General features: G+C 42.3%; 1 protein-coding gene and 1 pseudogene across 1 annotated transcript; both read left to right on the top strand.

Annotated features, from left to right (window-relative positions):
* The first annotated feature begins 1,419 nt into the window (after positions 1-1,419).
* LOC147321417 (uncharacterized) lies at positions 1,420-9,310 on the top strand. The gene is made up of 4 exons (XM_086305335.1): positions 1,420-1,511; positions 1,764-2,136; positions 5,207-7,148; positions 7,512-9,310. The coding sequence occupies exon 3, from the start codon at positions 5,333-5,335 to the stop codon at positions 7,145-7,147; it is 1,815 nt and encodes a 604-aa protein (XP_086161461.1). The 5' UTR covers positions 1,420-1,511; positions 1,764-2,136; positions 5,207-5,332; the 3' UTR covers position 7,148; positions 7,512-9,310.
* Positions 9,311-19,193: 9,883 nt separating this feature from the next.
* On the top strand, positions 19,194-25,108 carry LOC147321418 (uncharacterized; annotated as a pseudogene).
* The last annotated feature ends 272 nt before the right edge of the window (positions 25,109-25,380 follow it).

Here is a 25,380-nt window from a genome sequence, read left to right on the forward strand (position 1 = left end):
GCAGGGCAGGGGGTCCACTACCTCCATGATCCAATCTGGAGCCCCTAACCCTAAGGGTACATCTTTCACCATCTTACAATGCTGGGATTGCAGCCATTCCCCAACTCTCTGTGAAGGGTACTCGTTGAATTTGATCAATGGTCATGATTTGCATATTAATGATGAAGAAACTGACCTTACAGCCCATTGTTCATTCCGTGGGCTGTTTTCAGTGTGCAAATGTACTGTTTACTGAGAAGTCACTTGGAACACTGAAAACGCCAAAACGAATCAATTATTTTGGTACAAACAATTGACCACAAAAAAGACTCAATATTCAGGAAAACTCAGAAGTGCTTTAAACTGTGCAGTAAATATTTATGACAAACTCAAAACAATGTAACTTAAAACATACTGCAAAACAGTGCTGGCTCTCATTTCAGTGGGAGAAATTTTCATGGACATGTGCAGCTAGAATTTTACTTTGGAGGAAATGGGGTCAATGAAATTTTTAAGCATGTGCGCAAATGTCCGATGGATGGATGGACCTTTATTAATCCCTCGGCTCGGTTCCTCCGGGAAATTCAGTTTCCAGTAGCACAGCACCGACAGAAGTTGCATGTTACAGATACGCTAAGGGAAATGAGAGTAAGGATATAAGCACAGGGCCCCACTCCACTGACGACCTGCTGCTGGCCAACACCCTCAACGACCTTTACTGCTGGTTTGATGAGACGTCAAGCAGCCTTGACACCTCCACCTTCCCCAACAATAGAGACACTTTGGTCCATCATCCCCCCCACCTCCCCACTCCCACCAGCACAGAGCCATCACCACCATCAAAGACTTCACCCACAGGAGCTCCCCCCTCACTCCACAGCTATGAGGATTTCACACCACCTTCTCCCACTACAACCCTTCATATTCATGAAGCAGATGTGAGGAAGCAGTTTAACCCTTTAGACCTACCACAGAACCAAGTCTGCCTGAGCTTATCGTTATATTTTTACATGTTGTAGTGCCATTTCTGGGAGTATTTCAAGTTGCTATACATCAATACAACCATTATATCCCAAATGTTTATTTTTACACAAATTTCTCGTTAAAGAAATTTCAGAGGTTCATCCCTCAAAATTGGAAATGTAAAAAAGTTGCATAAAACAGTTTCCAAATTAATTTTGAGTGTCTTCATAGTTTTATTTTTGAGATACACCAATTTGTATATACTGCAGCCACCAACTTTGAAATTCTCATTTACATGACTTATTTAAACATTCTCGTCTTGAATGCAAAATTCTTAAAAACATATTTTATCCTTTTAAGAGTAAATAAATCTGAAAGCTGTTCCATCCTAAAAGAGGACAACAATGTGTAGTTTAGCTTTTTGAATTTGTCACATGTGTGGAAAAGCATGAGTGAGTCTTTCTTTCTTTCTCTACAGGAACACAGAGAGAGTTATTCCCTGTACTGTAAGGACACATTCAGCATTGTGCAGTAACTCCAGATCAGCCCAGTTAAATGATTACATGGATGTGAGTGTGATCGTCAGAGCAGCACTGATCAGTGTCAGGTTATAATGACCAAGGTGTACACAAACACTAAGTTTGAGTGTGTGCAGTGAGACTTCAGTCAAAGCATTTAACTGAGGTGTGAAAAAATAAGCTGAACTCTACAGCTTGTTGTGGTCCCCTGTGACTTGACACGCCTTCCATCTGTTCTCCAGCATTTTCAATTACAGTCATAAAATATCTCCACATGTTGCTCCTCTTTCTCACTCTCTGCAGTCCAAATGCGTCTTCTGAGCGCATCTGAGTCACGTGACGGCACAGTAACAAATCCCAGCAGGGCAGGAAGAAGGGGGCGGAGCAAAGTGCGTCTGCCGCATAAGAAGAGGTGCTCACACAGACAGAGCTGCTTTTTCATCCACAGCGATTAAAGAAGTAAATCTACAGGAGAGAAACAAACTAACGTATCGATCAACAACCACTACCAACATCTGGATAAATATCTGCATCGATCCGCCCAACCTTGTCTCCTGGATCGTAGCTGAGATCAGCGTGAACCACGTGGGTCTCTGCTCCCTGATCTGTTTCCTGTGTTTGGAAAGAGTTCCAGCTTCATCACGGAGTTTCTCTCGGTTTGTGGGCTCATCTAAAGGTAAGCACTGAGCTAACTTCAACACTTGATTTACTAACCCTGCGCAAATTTGCAGAAATCCCCTGAACCCAACACCTACTAGAATTACTGACTTTTTTATTTTCTGGTGAAAGTCCCGAGGTGTTAATCACCCCTGCTGAGATTTGTACAGGTCATATGCTCGATTCACATCCTGCTTTTGTTGTGCAAAGCACCCACTGTCTTTGAGGCCTGGCAGATTTCCTTTTGCACACACATACAAACTGTCATGGCTGGCGGAGGGAGCCGTGTGGTGTGGAGGAAAAGGAGGACCCAAGATGCAGCAAACTGATGATATGAGTGACGTTTATTCACAGAGGTGGAACGAAACACCATAGAACGCAGATGAATGCAGAGATACAGAGGAATGCAGAGATACACGGAGGACCGCAGATAACGCAGTGATACATGGATGAACGCAGACGAGCCGACAACAAACACAGACCGACACCCACTATATATACACACACACGGTAATCGGGTGATCGCACACAGGAGGGAAGAACAGCTGATCTGAATACACATAATGACTGGAGGACACAAGCTGAACACAATGACACAGATACAGATCTTCAGAATGGAACAGGAAATCCAGAACACGAGCCTTCAAAGTAAAACAGGAAACACAGACTGATTTACAACACTACACGGGGACATGAACAGAGCACCAAGGACAGACACAGGTAGGGCTGACAATACACCAAACTTCAGGTTAACCCCTAAACAAATCAGAATAAACACAAAACGCTGGGTCAACGACCCAGGACCATGACACAAACGCTGCAAATCTGTGTTTATTTGACAGTGTAAGACAAAAGCAGCAAAAATAAAAACTGTTCCAAGAGTACAGTCTTAAAGGCTCACTATACAAACAATCTGGAGACATAAATATGGACACGTGTATTGAAAAATATTGATATATATATATTAGGGCTGCCACGATTAGTCAACTAGTCACGATTACGTCAACAATCAAAATCGTCAACGACTAATTTAATAGTCGATACGTCGTTTGAAGCTATTTAAGATCCCAAAAGACGCAGGAATAAGCAGTAGGTTTAAAGATTGTAATAACGGACTGAAACAGAAGATGGCAGCACTGCATGTACAAGGATGCCAGCTGCCATAAAACCCATAAGAAGAAGAAGCAGCTTGCTGTACCTAGCTGTGTCCAAGTTCAGCAACCGCATCTTCCTGTGCCCGCATAAAAAAAAGTGTACATGTATGTATGTATGTGTGTGTATATATGTGTGTGTGTGTGTGTGTGTGTGTGTGTATATATATATATATACACACACACACACACACACAAATGCATGTAGATATGTTGAAACGGGTGGGGTAAGGGGGGGTTATTTATCTTCTCGTGACAGAAGCCAGTTTGTCTCGTTCACTACAAAGAATGGACTCTTAGAGCAAACTTGTTCATGAACTTCACATCACTACCAGCCTTGGGTTTACAACTAGTGTTAATGGAGGGAGTTTGAAGGTTCAGTTTGTTTCACGACTGCATTTCACACTGTCCCGATCCTTTTATTTGAGTTCGAGAAAAAACAACCAACACTCCAGAGAAGTCCAGTCAAACAATGATTTATTGATTACACGTACGCGGGAGAGGTCTGCAGCGTCACTCACTTACAGAGGTCTTAACTAGGAAGCACACATCACACTACTTTTGTATATTAAAGTCCAGCGTCACAATACGTAAGCAGACATAATATGCGTCAGTTACAGTTAGAAACAGTTAGACACATTTCCTTTTTTAACTCTCTTGACTTGTATAACACTTCCTCACCGTCTCACACTATAGATGTGTCACAAAACGTCGGCTGCATCCTCCGGAGGCCGCATTTGAAGGCCGATTACGTCACAGCCAGGCGACGAAGGCTGTCCCAATTCGTCGACTCCTTCAAATGCGGCCGACAAATGCGTCCTTCATTTCCCCGAATTTGAAGGATGTGTCGGGTGTGTCCTTCGTGGCCCACCATATCCCAGAATTCATAGCGCGGGACAGCCAAATTTCAGCTGCCAACAATGGCGGCCGCTGCTAAGTTTTAAAATTAGTCTTATTACTCTTATTACTCAACTTTTAACATATTTTCAGGCGAGATTGTAGCTGTGTAAAATACAAATATCTGCTCGGTTTATCAAGACATCGCATATTTGCAAAAATGTGCCAACGTTTTTGGAGACGTCTGTTACCCACCAGCTCGATAGCAAGCCGGGGGTTCAATGGTCACTTCAGCCGACGAGAGCAGCGGACTCCTGGCTTCATCGTTTTCAGACCCCCGCTTTTTCGCTACTCAAGTTAAACATGATATATAAGTCACTTGGACAACTTAAAAATGTAATTGTTTGCCTTTTTTCATTGTTTTATTTGTTCCAGAGTAAATCGGTTTGGCTGAGATCAAAGTTATTAGATTATTAGAGTAAATAAAACTTTATTAATCCATCGGGTGGGTTCCTCCGGGATTTTCACACAGCTGAATAAACGTTAAACAGAAAACTGATTAAACAGAAGTGTGAGACGGTCGAGAATTTATGCCAGTGTCCTGTTATATTTTAGATAGCAAGGAGCAGACCAAGACAGCGGTGACGCAAATTTGAAGGCTAGACTATCCCATTTCGCAACCTCGCACTTCCGGCCTTCTCGGTCTTTGAAGGACCCGGCCCACGTAGACCGCGAAGGCCGGGGTCCTCCGAAGGATGCAGCCGACGTTTTGGGACACAGCTTCTGTGTTTCCTGCTTTTTTTTCTCCTGTGACATCCTGTGCTAATCTCACTGAGCAGGCGTACAGGCACTTTGCAGGCCAAATGTCTCTCACCTTTGCCCTAGAAACAAGTCTAATATTTATCTGTGTCTGTAAGTGTGTTTGCATTGACCCTCAAAAGACTGAATGCCAACTCTCATGAGCACATTTGCAATGTGTGTATGAAAATAAGTGTAACTACTTATTTAATAAAAGGTCACAAAATACCACTAATAAAAGGCCGGTTAGAATAATGTATTTCCCACAACTCACTGCCTCTGTTTGTATCTCTGTCACTGCAGGACCAACGTGGATCGAGAAGTCAGCGCTCTCAGGAGCCCGACAAATTCGTTGAAGAAAGAAGTGGAAGAAAAAAATACAACTGTGACAAGTTTGGGAAAGATTTTACTGTGAAAGCTTCCCTAAAAATGCATCAGGTCATCCACACTGGAGAGAGACCGTTCAGCTGTGACGAGTGTGGAAAGTCTTTTACCCAATCTGGACACTTAAAAAGACACCAACTGATCCACACTGGAGAGAGACCGTTCAGCTGTGGAGACTGTGGAAAGTCTTTTACCCACTCTGGAAGCTTAAAAACACACCAACTGATCCACACTGGAGAGAGACCGTTCAGCTGTGGAGACTGTGGAAAGTCTTTTACCCACTCTGGAAACTTAAAAAAACACCAACTGATCCACACTGGAGAGAGACCATTCAGCTGTGATGAGTGTGGAAAGTCTTTTACCCAGTCTGGAAGCTTAAAAACACACCAACTGATCCACGGTGGAGTTAAAGCGTACAGCTGTGAAGAGTGTGGGAAGGATTTTCTTAAGAAGGATTCACTACAAATCCATCAGGTCATCCACACTGGAGAGAGACCGTTCAGCTGTGACTTGTGTGGAAAGTCTTTTTCCTGGAAGAAAGCCCTAAAAAGTCACCATCTCATTCACAGTGGACTTAAAGCGTACAGCTGTGATCAGTGTGGCAGAGCTTTTACTCGCAGTAGCAGCTTACGGAGTCATCTAGTTACCCACTCTGGAATTAAGGCATACAGCTGTGACTTTTGTGGAAAAACTTTCAGCCATGTAGGGTACAGAAATATTCACCTACGCATTCACACCAGACATGATGTGTACAGCTGTGAGCAGTGTGGCAAACAGTTTGCTACAAACAGAAAGTTACGATGTCACATGTTTACCCACTCTGAGGAGAGACCTTATAAATGTGACCTGTGTGAGAAGACTTTTAAATCTCCACATTCTCTGAAAGCACACCAACAGATCCACAGTGGAGAGAGACCATTCAGCTGTGATGAGTGTGGAAAGTCTTTCACCTTATCTGGAAGCTTAAAAAAACACCAACTGATCCACACTGGAGCGAGACCATTCAGCTGTGATGAGTGTGGAAAGTCTTTTACCCACTCTGGAAACTTAAAAACACACCAACTGATCCACACTGGAGAGAGACCGTTCAGCTGTGACGACTGTGGAAAGTCTTTTACCAAATCTGAAAGCTTAAAAACACACCAACTGATCCACACTGGAGAGAGACCATTCAGCTGTGATGAGTGTGGAAAGTCTTTTACCCAATCTGGAAGCTTAAAAACACACCAACTGATCCACACTGGAGAGAGACCGTTCAGCTGTGATGAGTGTGGAAAGTCTTTTACCCAGTCTGGAAGCTTAAAAACACACCAACTCATCCACACTGGAGAGAGACCGTTCAGCTGTGATGAGTGTGGAAAGTCTTTTACCAAGTCTGGAAGCTTAAAAACACACCAACTGATCCACAGTGGAGAGAAACCATTCAGATGTGACGAGTGTGGAAAGTCTTTTACCCAACCTGGAAACTTAAAAACACACCAACTCATCCACAGTGGACTTAAAGCGTACAGCTGTGATCAGTGTGGCAGAGCTTTTACTCACAGTAGCAGCTTACGGAGTCATCTAGTTACCCACTCTGGAATTAAGGCATACAGCTGTGACATTTGTGGAAAAACTTTCAGCCGGATAGGGAGGCGAAATACACACCTACGCATTCACACCAGACATGATGTGTACAGTTGTGATCAGTGTGGCAAACACTTTGCTACAAACAGAGAGTTACAATGTCACATGTTTACCCACTCTGAGGAGAGCCCTTATAAATGTGACCTGTGTGAGAAGACTTTTAAATCTCCACATTCTCTGAGACGACACCAACAGATCCACACCAGAAAGACTCTACAAGTGCAGTTACTGTGAGGTATGTATTTTTATGTTTATCTTGTCAGCCCGACTGTTTGAAACAACTCTGCTCATCAAATTGTGTTAGCATGTTAGCAATTCTACTGCATGGAAAGGCAGCTCTGAATGATTATTCAGACTCTGATCACAGGTTTTTAGGGATAGTGTTTGAGAATTGTATTACTGTTATTGTAGCATTAAACTAGTATTGATTTAATGTTTTTACTCTTATCGTTTTTATAGCACATTAAATTGAGCTGAGTGTGATAATGTAAGCAGTAAAATGTAATTGGACTTTGGCAGAGATGCTCTTTATTTCAGGCGACGTTCAGGATAAAAATGTTGACGGACTGACTTACACTGTCTTTGTGTCTTTGTTTAGAAGCAGAGCAACACAGATGGATTAAGTTCTCAACCCTGTCATCGCTGTGGGAAAGACTTTTGTTGTGACCTTTGTGGAAAAACATGAAGTCATTGAAGGACTCTGAAAATACATCAACGTAGACACACTGGAGACGAAATGAACTACTGTAAACAATGCAGGAGAGGCTTCGCCACTTCAAAACACTTCAAACAATATGAACTCATTCACAGTGGGGTTAAAAAGCATGTCTGCGATCAGTGTGGGTCATCCTTCATCAGTGCACGTCAGCTTGAAAAGCATAAACGAGTCCACACTTGAGAGAAACCATACAAGTGCAGACACTGTGACAAAACCTTTTCCCAATCATGTGATCATACTAAGCATGAACGCAGACACATGAAAGAGAACTTCATCTGTGAAAGAGTTTGAGTAATCTCAGTTCATACTCCACTCACAAACGATTCCATGTTACAAATAAACTGTTACGTCTTGATTCCCGCTTTTAAGTTAATCTTGTAAACAGTACATTTGCATAACGAATGAAACCGGCCCAATGAGTGAACAATGGGCTGTGAGGTCAGTTTCTTCATCATTAATATGCAAATTCTTATGACCATTGATCAACAACCACTGGTCAATGGCCATGAGTACCATTCACAGAGTAAAAATTTGCATAATGATTATGAAGGAACTGTTTTACTGTTACCAATGTTCAAAAACATTTACTAAATTATCTCCTCTGTGCAAACATCAGCGTGATGCAGGACTGAAATCATTACCATCTCTGGATCACAGTGAATCTGCATACTGGGTCAGTGACCTCCTGACCCAGTATGAACCTTCCAGATCCCTCAGGTCATCTGGATCCGGTCTTTTATCAGTTCCCAGAGTCAGAACCAGACACGGAGAAGCTGCATTCAGCTTTTATGCTCCTTATATCTGGAACAAACTCCCAGAAAGCCTCAGATCAGCTGAAACACTCAGTTTATTTAAATCCAGGTTGAAGACTCACCTGTTCTCAGCTGCATTTGAATAAAGCACCAAATCCACACTTTTAAGCTTAAATTTCAAAACTTACACTAACTACTGATCTTATCTATTTCTGATTTTATCTGTTTTGATTTTATATACTGTTTTGTTTGTTTTGTTTGTTTGTTAAGTGGGTTTAGAGCTCTGGGTAGCTCCCCAACTGGGTCTAGACTGGGTCTAGAGAGTATTTTAAATTCAGGGAATTTAAAATAGAAAGTAGCTCGTCCACAGAAGGACTGGTAGCTCCCCTTACGATAAGGGTTCAGATCGCGCGAACAGGTGTGAAATGTGTGTGTTTACTTAGTTTGTTTGTTTGCTTGTTTTAATCCATTTTAAATCATGCTTTTTATTTGTTTTTGTTTCTAATGTCTCTGTAAAGCACTTTGAATCACCTTGTTGTTGAATTGTGCTATACAAATAAATTTGCCTTGCCTTGCCTTGCCTTGCAGAGACAGAAAGATCCTCTTCTGGTTTCAGGGTCAGACTTAAACCCTTGAGATCAGGCTCCACAGAGTTCAGGTGGAGTCTTCTGTAAAGATCTGATTAGGCACCTATGAAAATGTGCCTCTCGTTACATTTTAAGCTTTCTAAACTCTTCTACTGTAGTGTTTGTGTTGAGTGGTTAGCTTTGTTCCAGCAGTTTGATTAAGAAATCTGTTTCCTGTTATATTTTTATTGAATGCATTGATCCATGTGTTCTGCAGTTTTTTTTTTCAGCTTGTTTGTGTAATGAAATCCTGCAACAGTTAAACCAAAATTTTACATGTTAAATAAAGAAATGGTTTACTGACAAAGAGTTTGAGCCGTGATGTCATTTCCTGTATATCAGAGCAACACCTGAAGTGACCAGTGTTTAAAGTCAGAGTCAAATTTTGTGTCAGCATGACCTTGTCAAAACTGCTTGGCGATGCTTCACTATGTTATCTGCTAATTGTTGGGGCGTAGAAGGACGAAACTCCCAGGGTGACCAGTGCCAGGAGCTTCCTGATGCAGAGAGTTGAGTGTGGGGGATATAAAAGAGAAGCTCCTGCATTTCAGTGGAGACTGTTTGTAAGATGGGAAGCTGGCTAAAATGAAAGCCATTTTTATTTTCAGCCATTTTCCATCATGAAGGTGTCGTGGAATTTTTCATAAAGTCTGCAAGACTTCCCCTTTCACATCCAAGGCCAGAGCTATTGCTACACTCATATGGAAAACGACTCCATTTACATTTGGGTCTGCGGTCCCCCCTGCACTTTGCTTTAGCTATGGAGCCACTAGCCGTTGCAATTAGTAACTGTGAAACCCATCATAACTTTATATGCAGATCATGTGGTACTAACATTGTCAGATGCCAGCCGTTCATTGCCTGCCCTGCTTCACCCCATCGACAAATTTGGGCATCACTAACCCCTCATATGGAAGCGAATAAGAGATGTGAGATGAACAAAATACAAGAAAAACTCATCCAAATGACTTCATTCTCAGTTAATGGCATGTGAAGAACAAACACATACAGTGGTTCCTTTCCTTCTTACTAGGATGGATGCAGAATTATATTATACAGCTGACACCACCTCAGCATTAAATACTGTTATTTTGTATTTTTTCACAGCCCAGTTAAAGGCTTTGGCTGAATTTACACTTCACACATTTTAATATCAAACTTAGTGTTTGTGTACACCTTGGTCATTATAACCTGACACTGATCAGTGCTGCTCTGACGATCACACTCACATCCATGTAATCATTTAACTCGGTGATCTGGGCCCTGTTTCAGGAAGCCGGTTTGGAAAACCCAGAGTGAAAAACGACACTCACGGTTGAGTAACCCCGAACTGTCCAACTCGGAATATTCCGTTTCAGAAAGGCTGATAACAATTAGTTCAGTCAACGCGGAGTTGCTTTAACCCCAAGTGAAGCGCGCGGACGAGGATACATAAAGCCCTGATAAGCGGAGCACAGATTAAGCGAGTCACCATGGAGACGGAGGGAAAGAAGGTGCGATCAATGTATTTCACAGCGCTTGAGGCCGAAATTCTGATGGCAGCATATGCCGATAACATGCAAATTCCGCGGAAAAAAGTAACACAGCCACAGCTGCAAAAGCATGCATGGCAAAACAAAGCCGACAGAGTCAATGCGTGAGTGTTAATTTAAACATTGATCTAGGGATTTCCACCCATTTAACACGTTATTTTATCATATGTTATTTTATTTGTTATTTTATACATTTTATTTTGTGATGTGATGTGAGCGCAGGTGCAACCCAACAGGCCCCAAACGTTCCTGGCAGCAAGTAAAAATGAAATATAAAAATATAGTCCAAACAGGTAAGGTGTAATTGTATTATGAGCCATAGTGCTTGGTCTGTTTGTCCTATGTAAATCAATTGCAGTTAGAGGCTACATTAATTTTCTTTCTGTAAGCACTTATTGAAATTATCTGAGCACATTACAAGTACATATTTGCTTACTCTGTATGCTCAAATGTGGCCCATTATAGCCAACAGAAAAAAAGCGGAGGCCCGAAAAACAGGTGGGGGTCCTCCACCACCACCACTCACAGAGGCTGAGCAGTTGGCCCTCAGCCAAAACAGTGGGCGCCCTGTGGCCGAAGGCATCTCTGCGGGGACATTCTCTGAGTCAATAACCCCGCAAGACACAAGTGCCTACATAGGGGGTAACTTCAAAATAATACATGATGTGCATACATCCTTTCTTCACAGTCACCTTTGCAGTGCTACTCATTCATTTGATAAACTCTTTACCATAATGAATTATTTTGTAGTGAAGTTATTTTCCTACTGATTTTGCCTTCCCTCAGTCTTGGTTGTCTTTGAGAGCATAATGACAATGAAGTGTAAGGTGATTGGTATGTTTGTTAATTGCCATTTGGTCCCTTGTAAGTTATAAGTGACCTGTATAAACCTCATATTCTATCAGTTGATGGTGATGGTGTACTGCATCTGGTGCAGCCTCCTGTTGAGCCAGACCAACATGCAGTTGTGAGTAATACTCCACAGATTATATGAGTTTACAGTAGAACAGCAATGTTGTTTATTTCTTTACTACAGGAAAATAATGAAGAAACATTGACAGCTGTTACAGAGGAGGAAGCAACAGAGACACTTTATGAGGTTTACATCTTTTAATACTTTGTGTACAGGAAACACAGGCGACCAATAAAGCCAGTTGAACAAAAAATCTGTTTATTCTTCTTTCAACATGTTGAGGTGATGGGTCAAAAGAAATGATTGTGACATATGGTGTCTCTGACTGCGCTTCCATCTTGTATGTCCGTGCAAGGGTCAGGATGTTCATGGTTTGGATCACTGCTGATGTTTGGTTCAGAAGAACAGTGTTCTCCTCTAATTGTGGCAATGTTGTGAAGAATCACACATGCCACAATAATGTCACATGCCCTTTCTGGGGTGACCCTGAGTCTTTGCAGGCACTGGAACCGGGCCTTAAGCATTCCGATAGTCATTTCAATTCTGGCTCTTGTCCTGCAATTAGCCAGATTATATCACTGCTGTGGGCCCGGTTCAGGGTCAGGGTAAGGGGTAAGCAAATAGGGTAAACATGGATACCCCCTATCACCAAGCAAGTAGCCAGTGAACTCTCCTAAGACAGAAGGGTACACTTCAGTTCAAATGTCCCTGAAGCAATTGGTCTTTATATATTTTAAAGTATTCTCAACTCACCATGTCCAAATTTTGTGCTCAGTGTACATTCACGGAATATTTGTGAGTCATGGACAGAGCTTCCACATTTGTGATAATGTTGGCAGCATCACATATGATCTTCACAGTGCAGAGAACACAAATTAGCATCCATTACTATAATGAAATAATTTGTTAGTTTGAAATGCTACAGGGAACTATGTACCTGTACATTAATGCTGTGGAAAGACTTCCTGTTCACATAGTCTCCTTCATTTACTGAAGGAGCAATGATTGGAATGTGAGTGCCATCTATACAGCCAATCACGCCTGGGAACCCTGAAAATAAATGTGCAATTTAAGTAGTAGTCCAAGTATCACCACATCATGAATTAAGTTTCGTTCATCCTGATACCTGCAATTTTGTGGCATCCCTCTTTGATAAATCTTGTGGGTCTGTGACCGGGGAACACCACAGACGAGTACAGGAGACGTTTCAGTGCAACTGTAACATTCCTGACTGCCCGACAGACGGTAGCCTTGGAAACGTGCTCAGCGTCACCAATATTATACAGAAAGCTCCCGTTTGCAAGAAACCGAAGTGCAATACAAATAATATGCAATGAACTGAGAGCATGTCCGCGATGTGTCACATGCGTAATATATGGCCTGAGGATGTTATCCAAATAAATTATAGATTGTGCTGAGAAACGGTAACGTTCGCACAGGAAATCATCAGGAAATGATAAAATGTCCAAACGCGCTCTGATCACTCTCTCCCGGCGGAGAGCTCTGCGGAGAATTTGGGCTTCACGATCTACTGGCTCTTCAAGGAAGTGGCACGCCATGTCCGACACTTCCTACTGTCAGGTTTCCGACAAAGAGGCGGAGACAGTCAGGGTTAGTTGTAGTAAACCTGCTAGGGGGCAGGTTAGCTTCACGGAGTGTGTCATCATAGTGACTCACTCAGGCTGCAGCTGAACTCGCTTTGTGAAACCGAAAACCCAGAGTTTTCGTTAACTCAGGGTATACTTACTCAGTTTTTCCACTAAACCGGCTTCCTGAAACAGGGCCCTGGATTTACTGCACAATGCTGAATGTGTCCTTACAGTACAGGGAATAACTCTCTCTGTGTTCCTGTAGAGAAACTCTGGGTTTGTGTGCTGACGAGCATCACTCACAGTACGATACAAAGACTCACTCATACCTTTCCACACATGTGACAAATTCAAAAAGCTGCTGAAACTTTTAGAACATCATAAACTACACATTGTTGTACTCTTTTAGGATGGAAAAGCTTTCAGATTTATTTAGTCTTAAAAGGTAAACGTTGTTTTGCATTTAGGAGAATGTTTAAATAAGTCATACACACAGGAATTACAAAGTCTGAGGCACACCATTAACCTCAAATTTCACTAAACCTAACACTGAAACAATCTTCTGTATGTTGATGTGTGATTGTTATTGCAGTGTCAACTCCTCACGCTGAGTCCTCTCATTGTTCCTCAGTAACACAGTTTTCATCAAACAGAGCAGAAATGAACAGACATGAGCGTCTCTTTTCTCGGCTCTGTGTGCACAGCGAGGGACTTCTCTCTGCTGAATTTGTGACAAAGTGTTAGTGTGTTTAGTTTTTCAGTTGGGTTTTATTTCAATCATAACAACAGTCTCCTTCAAGTACTTTACATGGTAAGGTAGACCCTACTACAGGGATCCCCAATCCCCTGACTCTGGTCCAAATCTGGACCCCAAGAGGGTTTTGTCTGGGCAGCCAAACATTTTTTCGTTTAGTATGTAGTTGGAGATTTTATTCCTTCCTGTAGTCTTGTTTCCTAATTCAAACGTGCTTTTACCATTAACGACCACCCCCCCCCCCCTTTTTTTTTTAAAACCCGTGTGTATATTTATAGCATCCTCCTTATGCATTTCATGCATGTGTTATTTTCAGACATATGGGGGTTATGTCACCCCCCTCCTCCTCATCAGTAATGATCTAGTCTGGTATTTACTTGGGCGTGAGCCAATTAACCAATACCTATCTATTATATGTCAGCTGACCTATCTATGAAGTTTTGACTGGTTAATTTGAAGTTTTTTCTGTTTCCTGTCTTTTATTTAAGCAATTTTTACAATGTTTTACTATGACCCTGATGAAGGCCACAAGCCGAAACGCGTTGGTCAATTATTAAAGTTGTTCATCTTCCCTCAAGTGTTGCTGGAGTTCCTGCTTTGTGAATTCTTTCATCCTCTCCATGCACCTTGGAAACAGGTGAAGTTGTCCCAGAAAATTTTTGCGGAGATTTTATTCCTGCCATCTGTGGGCAACTCTTGAACAGGCGTGACGCAGCCTGTAAAATAAATAAATAAAAATAAACATTTAAAAAAGTGATAAGCAGATTGAAATATACATGAATGCAGGTGATGATCAGTGCATGGGACAGATGCAGTGAACACAGCGTAGGGTCATGTGTTAGTGGTGGGAACAGTCATACGGTTATTGTTCATGTGTCCAACAGCAGAGGGGAAGAAACTGTTCTTATGGCAAGAGGTTCTGGTGCGAATGGACCGGAGCCTCCTGCCTGAGGGGAGCAGGTCAAACAGACTGTGTCCAGGGTGAGAAAGGTCAGCTGAGATCCGAGCTGCATGCCCCAGTGCCTGGAGGTGTACAGGTCCTGCAGAGATGGGAGTCTGCAGCCAATCACCTTCTCAGCAGAGCGCACAAAACACTGCAGTCTCTGTTTGTAAGAGGTGGCGACTCCAGCGTACCACACGGTGATGGAGGAGGTGAGGATGGACTCGATGATTGCAGTGTAGAATTGCATCATCGTCCGTGTTGGCAGGTTGAATTTCTTCAGCTGCCTCAGGAAGTACATCCTCTGCTGGGCTTTCTTAATGACAGAGGTGATGGTGGGCTCCCACTTCAGATCCGGGTTGATGGTGGTATCCAGGAAGTGGAATGAGTCCACAGTGGTGATGAGGGTGTCAGTCAGGATGATGTGGGGGCTGTGTGCTTCCTGAAGTCCACAATAATTTCCACTGTCATTGTTTAGCACCAGGTTGTTGCGGCTGCACCAGGACACCAGACGTTCAACCTGCTGCTGGTTCAGTCAATTATGTTTGGAGAGTGACAAAACCTGCACCTTCAGAATCTAGCGCCAAAAAAGATGTAAACATAAGAGGCAGACCCGCCGACGCATCAGAATCAGTGAGCTGCCGGCTTTCAGCCCCGGCATCTTTGTTTACGTCTTTGTGCAGAATCCGTGTAACTGCTCTCATTTACTGTTTTAGCTGTTTGGTGGTTGTTGAAATTTTCTGAAGTTTAACCTGAGATTCTGGCGTTTCAGGCAAAATTTATTCATATTTAAAAATCGTTTCAGGATTTTAATGGATCAATATCACATTATCCAACCTAGAATCGATTTTAATCAATAATCAAAACCCTCCCCCAGTGAAATGCAGTCGTGGAACAAACTGTCATTATTTTTCAACACAGTCTTCTTTGGTGACATCTGCTGGTCAAAATATGAAGCGCAGCTTGAATGGAAAACTATAATGAAGCGCTTCATTATGTTTAATATCATGTGACAGTTCTGTCTGATATCGGGCTGCTGTTGTGGTGCTTTGCACATGTATTTTTTGTGTGATTAAAAAAGTTTTGAAATTTGATGAATAAATAATTTTGATGAATATCCTTATGGTGGTAGACTTCCGCAGGCACAAGCATTCTCCACGGCAACCACTGAACATCCAAGGTATGGACATTGAGGCTGTGGACAGCTACAGGTACCTTGGTGTTCATCTGAACAACAGACTGGACTGGACTCATAACTCAGACGCCCTCTACAGGAAAGGGCAGAGCAGGCTGTACCTGCTGTGGAGACTCAGGTCATTTGGAGTGGAGGGCCCACTCCTGAAGACCTTCTATGACTCTGTGGTGGCCTCTGCTATCTTTTATGGTGTGGTCTGCTGGGGCGGCAGCATCTCTGCTGGGGACAGGAAGAGACTGAACAGGCTGATCTGAAGGGCCAGCTCTGTTCTAGGATGCCCCCTAGACCCAGTGGAGGTGGTGAGTGACAGTGGTGAGTGAGTGGCTAAGCTGTCATCCCTGTTGGACAACATCTCCCACCCCATGCAGGAGACTGTGACAGCACTGAGCAGCTCCTTCAGTGGGAGACTGCGGCACCCACGGTGTGGGACGGAGAGCTTTCGCAGGTCTTTCTTCCCCACTGCTGTCAGACTCCACAACAAAGACTTTAACTGATCAAACACACACATCCACTAATGTGCAATAACACTAATGTGCAATAATCCTTTCTGGCATCGTTGTATTTTTACTCAGTTGTATACAGCATTTGTATTCTATTTTTATCTTATTTTATATTTTATTCTATTTTATTCTACTGTATATAGTATTTTATTCTATTCTATTCTGTACAGTTGTGTACTGTATTTATTCTTATTGTATTCTAATTTTTGCTTCATAACTTTTGCACTGTCCACTTCCTGCTGCGACAAAACAAATTTCCCACGTGTGGGACTAATAAAGGTTATCTTATCTTATCTTATGTAAACATGTGCTATGGTGTGGTCTCCCTTTGCTTGTGACTTCTTGATGTTTGTAAACATAATAGATATAAAATAAAAACATAGCATACAATAAAATACAACACAGTCATATAACAGGTTGGGAGTATGAGAGTTTGTGATATTTTCCTCACTGATAGGTTTATAGCTTGAACCCATCCGCTGGAACGTTGAGGACAATATAATTACACAGCAAAGCAAGACACGAGTAGGCAAAGTTCTTCATGTTACTCATGCATGAGGGAGTCCTGCCTGGAGCCAAGTGTCGTTCCACCACTTGACCTCCGTCAGACTCTCAGCCAGGTCCCCCATAGCACTCCTTTTATTGTGGTTACATGAATATGCATAGGGTCATTAACATATAACATCTTACATAGGTATACATGTGAACAAAGAATACTGTGTGTGTGTGTGTGTGTGTGTGTGTGTGTGGGCGTGGTGTTGTCTTCTCCCTCTCCTCCTCCTCCTTCGTTCTGGCCCCTCCCCTTGTCTCTCTCTGCCCCTGCCTTCTCCTTTAGGTCACACCTGCTGCTCATCTGCTCTCGTTACAACCAATTACCCTCAGGGGTGATATAAGCTGGAGTAGAGCAGTGTGGAGGAGGAGGGAGAGGTTTCTGGTGGATTTCCTCTGGGCTGGTCAGAGTGTGCTACTAGCCTAGGTGTGGAACAGCCTGCTGCGTGTGACCAGCCTTCTGGTGTGTGGCTCTTTGTGAGTAGTGTTTAACTGAGCAGTGATTGCCCATGAGTGACGGCGGCCTTCATTAGTTTGTGTGGCCTGCCTGGATATTGTTTGCTAGCAGCGTTGCTGTCTCTTTCTGTTGAAGCCTTATTGTTGCTTTCTTTGTTGAAGTGGTCATTACCACTTTGGGTTGACCTCCCTGATTTCTCATTAAAGCAGCGGTGCTGTCTCCTTTTGTTGTTGCCATTTGTATGATTATTGAGGTGTTTGCCTACAATAAAGATCTATTTTATGTTAAATACCTCTGCCTGGCGTTCTTTTCATTCCACCTGGATCTAACTGTTACTGTCCCCCACCCTCATCGCCTAGACTTTTAAGTGGGGACGTAACACCACGTCAACGCGATAAAGCGGGCTAACCCGTGTTAGGATTTACTCGGTGTTAAAGCATTATTGTGGCTTAAACGTGTTAATGCCGACATCGCGACTAACGCGATTAACAATTAAACCAGCGCAGTCTGAGTCAAAATCCCTGATGTTGCTGTTAGCTAATTTTGGGCAATTTGTCCAATGTCTGTCCATTCTGCTGACAGCCCTAAAATAAAAGCAAGGGGTATAAGTGTATTTAGTCGTGTATTTATTTATATGCCTGAAGAAAAAACTTCTTACAGTTTTGATGCCCAAGCTTTCTCAGTACTTGTATCACTCTCTGCAGTCGCCATTACAGAAATGTCACATGTCGTCATTTTGAGTACTAGGCCTTTAACATTTTAAAAGAAGGCATAAATTAGGACTATGAATAAGTCAGCTGTGTTTATGCTGTAAACTACACTACTGCTAGTTCTGCTGCTACTGATGATGATGACAATGATGACGATAATCGTAATACTGTATATGCTTTGGTAATACAGCCAATCAAAACGTACAGGAGAACACGGGAGGATGCAGTCTGTCATGTTTCTGCTGGAAGGGACAAACTGGGACTTGATATCCACTACATAAATGCCTTCAAAGGTAAGTTGGTCTTTAGTTTGGATTAGATTTGGAGTTTGTCACTTTGTCTTTTGTCACTCACTTGGTATGCCTATGCAATTCAGGTCGGGGCATTTTCACGACTGTTCCATTCCAAAAAGGAGACTTCCTTTTGGAATACAGAGGTAAACTCATAACAAAAGAAGAATGTGAGCGGAGACACAGAGTTTATCATGACAGCCTGAAGGTGTTCATGTTTGAATTCAAGTTAGATGGAAAACTCTGGTGGTGCGTATTATATCAGTGTAGTTTGATTAAGATTAAATTACACATTGCTTTTGATTTATGAAAAAAAAGCTTCCTAACAAAAACTAGTTAAGCTAATACTTTTTTGCCTAACCCCACAGTGTGGATGTATCTCAAGAAGATGGGTCATTAGGCAGACTTGTCAACGACAACCACATCAGTCCAAGTGCTAAGATGAAAATATTAAATATCAATGGAAAGCCCCATCTATGCTTATTTGCAAGCAGAGACATAAGTCCAGGCGAAGAAATAGACTATAATTATGGTGACTCGGATTGGCTCTGGAGATGCAAGGTATTTCTACAATTGTACTTTTTGGAACTGATAAATTGCATACCGTAAGCCATTTTTACATTTGTACCTACTCAAATTGGCTTAATGTGACTTAGGGCATCTAGTTTTTCACTGAAATTGAGTATCACCTACTGTGCCTGGGGTCCCTATAGCAATGCAGCCGAGCATCCAGTGATATAAATGCCACAGCAAGCATGGACGTCAAGGTGACAAAATGCCTGCTGCTCAGTCTATACTTTAGTGTTCAATTCAGGGATCATGCTGTTAATTTTGGTCGCTATTTCAAACATTTCAGAGTTTCAAAAATGATGGCTTGGATTTTCACGAAGGAGGCGCACTCATAACTTATCGAGTGACACCATTGACCAGCCACCTGGTGGCATTCAGTCTGTCTATGTCAAATTTTCTGATCACTTTGGATCACTTGGAACCTTGGTGCAGTAGTTACTGAAAAACTACATGGTACTATAACCTACTGGAAAAACAGGGGTAGGTACTAATGGAAAACAGGCAATTGTGATGGCTGCCACATCAAAGCCCTCTAAAAGCACTAAAAAAATATCAGCAGGTATGCAGAAATAAAAAAAAATGGCTTTCGGTTTCTAAATTTTAACAGTGATTGATGTTTAATGTGATTCTACACAGCAAAATCTCCAGTGTTAAATTAACACTGGAGAGTGTCTATAAGGGTCCACACCTCTGAGTGTTAAATACAACACTGTTGAGTGTTAAATTAACACTTTTGACAGTGTTATATGTTTAAAAGTAACCTAGTCAGTTTTGAAGATTAACAATGGCTAACACTGCACAGTGCTGATTTTCTAACACTGGAAAATAACTCAATGTTAGAAATATTCCAGTGTTAGAAAATCAGCACTGCTGACTAGGTTACTTTTAAACATTTAACACTGTCAAAAGTGTTAATTTAACACTCAACAGTGTTGTGTGGACCCATATAGACACTCTCTAGTGTTAATTTAACACTGGAGATTTTGCTGTGTAGCCTCTTTAGTTAGATTCATTTTAAATTTTGGCCCTCGAAGATAAATGGGCCCTAGTGACAGTTCGTTGCTGCTACAGGTGATTGTTTTACTCCTTTAGCAATGGCTTAAAAAATAAAGAAATCACACTGACTATTTGTCTCTTAATCATAGGGCCTTAAATTCTCTATACATGACAGTGAATATTTTAAAGACATTAGCTTGAAACTTATCTTTCTCATACAGTTTATTTAATGTTTCAAAAGCCTCTTCAAAAATGCACTGTATTTTCATTTTCTATCTGTTACACACGAAGACTGAGACCAGCCAGATTCAGAAGACTGTGAGCTGCCTAAAGCCGCAACCAAACAGCTTTCCAAACAATGATCTGGACCTGAAACATCCAGAGCCTGAAAGGGTAAATATAATCCAGTGTACCACTTAATGAACTAATAATTTAATCTATCATCATTCTTTATGGATGCTGTGTGTGTGTGTTTGGCAGTCACCTGGGTGTGATGTGATTTACATGGACCGTGGCTTGTAGGTCCTTTTCATTGTTTCAAAGTGCAAGTCTGTATAACATCTGTGTGTGTGTGTGTGTGTGTGTGTGTGTGTGTGTGTGTGTGTGTGTGTGTGTGTTAACCACCCAAATGTGACTTAGGAGGACCACACTGTTATTGGGGGACTCCGTCAAAGTTTGCTTCATGGTGACATCACTCTGGTTTTAGGAGGGGTCTTCTCGTATTTCTTGACAGTTTGACCTACAGCATGTAGAACTGACTGCATGTGCTTTGTTTCTATGTTGAAATTTTTTGAAACTCAGGCTTGAACATTAAGATAGTACTATACAACTTCTTAACTTGTTTTAGGCACTTTTTACTGCTGTAGTGCATGGGTTCTCTCTGGCTGTGTACTCTGGCTTCTTCCCACAGTCCAAAGATGTAGCTTATGGGGTTAGGTTAACTGGTGATTCAAAACTGCCCTTTGGTGTGAATGCAAATGCTTGTCCTTCCATGTTAGACTGGTGATCTGTCCAGGTTGTACTGCCCTATGGTAGCTGGTATAGGCCCCAAACCTGCTACCCCACAATCCTGATAAGGATAAGTGGAAGAGGATGGATGATTGCAAAGGAATCAGTTGTTAATTATTGTAGCCAGTATTTTTTTGAGTGGAAAGCCCCCCCCCCCCACACACACACACACACACACACACACATGCAAATTAAAAACAGAAGCACAGGCCTGCCCAGTACAGTTGCAAGAAGAGCACTTGGTCTAATCTTTGTGCCATCTTTTCTTTGTTGCAGGATCTTGATGAAGAAATGCCTCAGCAAGGCTCAGAAGCCATGCATTCTTCTTCAGTGCAAGATTTTGAAGAGGTAACATTGACCTAGGACAGATTTTAATGAATGTTTCTCATGCACGATGTGTACCTTACGCTATTTGCCGATAGTGAAATGGTTTATTCATCCTCTTGAGTGATGCATTTTTAGTAACTGTCAGATTACTGTTCTTTTGTCTTCATTTTCTATCTGTTACACACGAAGACTGAGACCAGCCAGATTCAGAAGACTGTGAGCTGCCTAAAGCCGCAGCCAAACAGCTTTCCAAACAATGATCTGGACCTGAAACATCCAGAGCCTGAAAGGGTAAATATAATCCAGTGTACCACTTAATGAACTAATAATTTAATCTATCATCATTCTTTATGGATGCTGTGTGTGTGTGTTTGGCAGTCACCTGGGTGTGATGTGATTTACATGGACGAAGTTTATTAGTTGATATCTGCAACTGAATTGAAAACACCTCACCTTTCCAACTGTCCAAAACAAATAAATGTTGCAATATTTTGCTAACAGTTTCACAATCATCGTCTGGTGTGCACAACAATATCATCTTTGGACAAGTGCATTCAGTGTGTGGGACCGGTTTCCTCCCTCAAGTGGCTTGGCTATAAGTGCAAAGGTGAGACATTTAGTGAATAGGTACAGTGTATAGTAAAAAGCATTAATAGAGTTCAACAAGTTAAGACTAGCTGAAATGAACACTGCTCCCTTTTTAATTAATGGGTGGTCACGTCTAATTAAAGAAATGTAGTATTACCTCATTGGTGCAGGACCTTGTAAAAATGGTATACTTGGGATTGTCCTCAATTCCCCATTCCATAACATAAACTGCTCAAAATAATAAAGGGAACACTTAAACAATGCGATGTTACTCCAAGTCAGTCACACTCCTTTGAAATCAAACTGTTCACTTAGGAAGTAACACTGACAACCAGTTTCACATGCTGTTTTGCAAATAGAGTAGACAACAAGTGGAAATTATAGTCAATTCACCATAATAAAGGACTGGTTCTGCAGGTGGTGACCACAGACCACTTCTCAGCACCTATGCTTTCTGGCTGATGTTATGGTCACTTTTGAATGGTGGCGGTGATTTCATTTTAGTGGTAGCATGAGACGGTCTACAACCCACACAAGTGGCTCAGGTAGTGCAGCTCATCTAGCGTAGCACATCAATGTGAGCTGTGGCAAGAAGGTTTGCTGTGTCTGTTAGTGTAGTGTCCAGAGCATGGAGGTGCTACCTGGATGTGGAGTAGGCCATAAGAGGGCAACAACCCAGCAGCAGGACCGCTACCTCCACCTTTGTGCAAGGAGGAACAAGAGGAGCCCTGCAAAATGACCTCAAACAGGCCACAAATGGTCAGAAACTGACTTCATGAGGGTGGCTTGAGGGTCCAGCGTCCACAGGTGGGGATTGAGCTTGCAGCCCAACACCATGCAGGATGCTTGGCATTTGCCAGAAAACACAAAGTTTGGCAACTTCGGCACGGGCACCCTATGCTCCTCACAGCTGAAAGGAGGTTCAAACTGAGCACGTGACAGTCTGGAGATGTCGTCGTGGGGAACGTTCTGCTGCCTGCAACATCCTCCAGCATGATCATATTGGCAGTGGGTCAGTAATGGTGAGGGGTGGCATTTCTGTACCTGCCAGAGAGCCTGACTGTCATTGGGTAACAAGATGAGGTCCTCGGACCCTTTGTGAGACCACATGCTGGTGCGTTTGGCCCTGGGGTCCACCTAATGCGAGACGACACTGGACCTCATGTGGCTGGAGTATGTCAGCAGTTCCTCCATGACAAAGGCATTGATGCTATGGACTGGCCCGCCTGTTCCCCAGACCTGAATCCAATTGAGCACATCTGGGACATCATGTCTCACTCCATCCACCACAAACTGTCCAGGGGTTGGCAGATGCTTTAGTCCAGGTCTTGGAGGAGATCCTTCAGGAGACCATCCGCCACCTCATCCCGAGCATGCCCAGGCATTGTAGGGAAGTCATACAGGCATCTGGAGGCCACACACATTCAACTACACACTTTCATGCCATTCAACTACCTAAAGAACAAAGTATTTAATAAGAATAATTCCTTCATTCACATCTGGGATGTCCTTTTTTGGGGGGGGGGATTAGCAGTGTATGTGTAGTCATTAAAATATCCTTAAGTGTGAACAGTTTGGGGTTTTTTTTTTTCAGCATCTGACATTACTGCAATGCTTTGACAAAAAACTACTTCACTTAAATAGAACTGCAAAGCTAAATTAAGTCTATCAAAATGTGTTTCAGTTTGTTTAGGGGTCTGGCACAAATCTTGCCTTGCAAAATTGGCAAATCAGAATTGCCACCAGTCAACACAGGTGTGTATCCCATTCATATTTGGCTTGACTTTGTTTTTCAGTTTATTTTTTTACCTGTCTAAAGTATTGATCAATTAAAATAACTTTTGTTCTTACATTCCAGAAAGAAGAAATTTCTGAATATTCAGGGGAGGATGGATTGCCACATTCAGTTCTGGATCAAATATCAAGCGATGATGATGGCAACCACAGCATATCAGAAGAAGAATATGTGCCAGATTCAGAGTCATATGATGAAGATTCAGATGACGACATCTCATTATTGCCAAGCACATCAAAAGGTCTGCTATGCCAAAATGACATCTCCAGAGCGCATGAACAATCAGATTCAACGAATTTAATCCACAACTTGACAAAGGACAAGCCACAAGATAAAAGTGAGCTTTGCGAAACTGAATCAGAAAAAATGACTTTAAGTAAAAGAAATTACTGCTATTTTTGTGGCAAACCACAAGCTAAAATTTCCCGCCACCTGAAAACACACAAAACGGCTCCTGATGTTGTGCATGCATTTTCCCTGCCTAGAGACTCAAACGAGCGTAAAAGTCTGTTAGAGAAATTGAGAAATAAGGGAAATTTTAAGCATAATGCTGCAGTTTTGCATGGTGGAGTGGGACCACTGAAAGTGAAGAGAAGACCCAAGATTAAAGCAGTAGAGGGAAAGTTCGCTCATTGCTTTTATTGTCAAGGGATGTATGTTCGCAAGGATCTTTGGAGACATGTCAGCAGATGTCCGAACAAACCAAAAGATGACACGGATAAAGAACCTGGAAGAACCAAAGTACTCGGCCTGGCTTTAACTCTGGAGTCTCAGTGTTATCCGCAGGTGTCAAGTGGAGTCTGGAAGGTTCTTGCTGTTATGAAACAAGATGAGATTGCCTCAGCTGTGCGAAATGACTTTACTGTTATTCAGTTTGCCCAGTCCCTCTACAATAAACATGGACAAGACCCTACAAAGTATGATTATATACGACAGAAGCTTCGTGAAGCGGGACGTTTGTTGTGTCTGCGCACAGAATTCTCAGTGCATAACATGGAAGAAGCTATTAAGCCTGCTAATTTCCAGAGAGTTGTGCAAGCAGTAAAGAAAGTTTCAGGTTTTGATGAAGAGACACTGTGATACAAAACTCCAAGCCTTGCGCTGAAACTGGGACATACACTGCATAAAATGTCTGACATTATCCATAATCGTGCCCTCATGACAGAGGATGAAGCCCTAATCAAGTCCACTGATGCGTTCAAGAAGTTGTATGTCTCCAAATGGTCCGAGATGGTGTCTCACCGTGCCTTGAACACATTGAGTGAGGCAAAGTTTAACAAGCCATCAACATTGCCCTTTACAGAAGATGTTCGGATTCTCCATCACTACCTTCAAAAATCTGCAGAAAGTGCCTTTTGCAGCTTGGAGAACGAAGCCACAGCTTAGAATTATGCCCAACTTGCACAAGTTACACTCTCACAAATCATTGTGTTCAACCGAAGACGTTCTGGAGAGGTTTCAAAGATGCGCCTCAAAAGTTTTCTTGAAAGAGACAAAACAGCACTCCACACAGATGTTGCCATGGGGCTCTCAGAAATGGAACAGAGACTCTGTAACTATTTCTGTAGAATAGAAATAATGGGGAAAAAGGGACAGAAATGTTCCAGTTCTGCTAACACCAAGCATGCTGGATGCTCTGTCACTACTGGTTAGTAGGA

This window comes from Aulonocara sp. 'chitande type north' Nkhata Bay, linkage group LG9 (assembly GCF_057382095.1).
Source record: "Aulonocara sp. 'chitande type north' Nkhata Bay isolate Kocher_YH1m ecotype deep benthic linkage group LG9, A_spYH_male_GT1.1, whole genome shotgun sequence".
Taxonomy (NCBI): Eukaryota; Metazoa; Chordata; class Actinopteri; order Cichliformes; family Cichlidae; genus Aulonocara; species Aulonocara sp. 'chitande type north' Nkhata Bay.

Excerpts from the sequence above, each read along its gene's own strand:
- LOC147321417 (XM_086305335.1), top strand. The coding sequence starts at position 5,333 with ATGCATCAGGTCATCCACACTGGAGAGAGACCGTTCAGCTGTGACGAG.